This window comes from Sphaeroforma arctica (assembly GCF_001186125.1).
Source record: "Sphaeroforma arctica JP610 unplaced genomic scaffold supercont1.334, whole genome shotgun sequence".
In the NCBI taxonomy this organism is placed as follows: Eukaryota; class Ichthyosporea; order Ichthyophonida; genus Sphaeroforma; species Sphaeroforma arctica.
The window spans coordinates 75,280-77,530 of NW_014040224.1; the positions used below are offsets into that span (position 1 = coordinate 75,280).

At 42.8% G+C, this 2,251-nt stretch overlaps 1 protein-coding gene across 1 annotated transcript; it reads left to right on the plus strand.

The window, feature by feature from the left end:
* Positions 1-287: 287 nt before the first annotated feature.
* On the plus strand, positions 288-1,578 carry SARC_05312 (hypothetical protein; the record flags this gene model as incomplete). Its single annotated transcript, XM_014300843.1, has 3 exons — positions 288-468; positions 1,170-1,285; positions 1,525-1,578. 3 exons carry the CDS (start codon positions 288-290, stop codon positions 1,576-1,578), a joined length of 351 nt encoding a protein of 116 aa, XP_014156318.1.
* Positions 1,579-2,251: the final 673 nt, after the last annotated feature.

The window sequence follows — 2,251 nt, forward strand, 5'->3', positions numbered from 1 at the left end:
ATATGTGTGTGTGTGTGTTATATATATATATATATATATATATATTATAGTGAGTCTCTGTAACTTGAAATGTTGTGGTAGTAAAACTACGTGGGTCAACCTTCTAACTTGTCGTGTGTTTGATACTTCAGTGACCGAACCACTCACTGCGATTATTATATTGTTTTATACTACCCAGGAAAAAAGGATTTCGGGTGAAATCATACGGAACTGGAACACAAGTGAAGCTCCCCGGTGAAGCGGCTGACAGGCCGAACGTTTACGACTTTGGAGTGCCTTACGACACAATGTATAGGGATTTGGAAGCACAGAACCCTCAGCTGTACACCTCAAATGGAGTGCTGATGATGTTAGACAGGAATCGGAAGTGTAAAGACCACCCGGAGAGATTTCAAGAAACCATGCCTGTGGAAGCATTCGACATTATAGTGTCGTGTGAAGAGCGTGTATTCGACCAAATACTACAAGGTGTGTGGCACTACGCTGGACGCCTGTACACACCACACGCACGCCGATGTGATTATTCGACGGCTAGTTCGCTGGAAATTGCAAATTTTGGGTTGTGTATTGGATGAATGGGTGCAAGGTAGCTGAGCAGTATGTTATCCTATGTATATACAATGCACTTAAACATCACTTTGATCTACTTCGTTGGGCATGTCCTGTTGGTGTATATACTTTCGGTGTGTTTGTGATTGATCACCAGTGAATTTGCCCCCGGAGGGGGATCTCTCCCTTTGTGTATAGTCCTGTTTTTCAGAAGTATATCTTGACGGTGTAAACATAATAAAAGCCAGATTGCTGGATACAATGTCTTCGAAATGGGATGATAGCAGTTTAGTTACTATCCTTTTGCGACTGAAGCTGAAAATGGGGTGCCAGCTTCAATATTGGCAACATGATTTTTTATTTCCTAAGGATGTTTATGTGTCACTAGAACTGTATGCTTGTAAGCAATGCGTAGTGCTGCCACACACTGCATCGATCCCATAGCGTGGTGAGAAGTATGCATACATTCCCAGGGCCTCACAGCACATTGTAGGGTGTCACCGCGTACATCCGGAAAGGTGCCTAGGCAGGTAGTCTTGTTGAAGCACACGTACTCGTCGCAGCACTCCTACTAATGCTATAGCATTCACGTTGTGCGATCCAATACAAATGGTTCTCAGCTTTTGATGAATATGAGGGCGGAATGGAAACTGTACACATAGTCAACCTGGACATCAAAGACAATCACGAGGATGCTACCATTGGGTCGTTCGCCATGAACGATTTATGTCATATGGTATGACCTGCGGAATGTAACCGTTTTGTTGTCGGTACCAAGTTGGCGGTCTGCAGGCGGAATATTAGCGAAACCGCTCCAGTTTTCGCTTTTGTATACGAGACTATTTTTTATGAGGGCTTCTGCTGCTCATTGCTGCCGCCCGACACTCTCGTGAATAGAAACGCCATTCACATCGCCCATCATACTCATTTCACGACGTTACCTTCGCGAACGAACATTACACTCGATGCCTGTAGATTGAGAAAAGTGATGACCTTGATGAGGATATGGAGGACATCATTCTGAGGTGAGCGGTTCTAGTATTGTTCACACCATTTGCGAAGTCTACCATTGTGTATACAATATGTAGATCTATTTTTTACATTCAGCGTATCAGAAATCCCATTGGACGTCTTCTTAATTCATTATCCTTGCCTACTGTCCGCGTTTATCCTCAAAGCTTTAATACAAAACAACCCCACTCGGTACATACAATGACAGGTTTCAAGAAAAAAGCAAACTGCGGGTGTTGCACAGTGTCCAATTCTACTAGTAGTGGGCCAAGGATGCGCTGCGAAATTATGTCGTCTCGTATCATTGCTTGACTGCTGCAATGCATGGTTTACTTAAACTTTTACAAACTATGGTTTAAAATGTGATCGCCCTTGTCAGCGTTGATCATGTCTCTCCGCCATCCAATAAATATGATTAACTAGCAAGTTTTCCTGGCAATAAGACAGTTTACATATCGATGGGCCCAGCCTCTTATTTTCTCGTGAGATACTGCTCAGTACCACGGACATTGGCAACCAAATCTGAGTTGGGACCGAATATCCACATGGTTTAGCATTATCACAGAATTAATATGGGTGTCCAAAACGTTTTTGGTCTTATAGGTCTTACGGATGTATTTTTTTGCCGGAGAGAATGAGATTACAAAGCAGATCGTGTACACGAACACATAAACATACAAATATAAATACA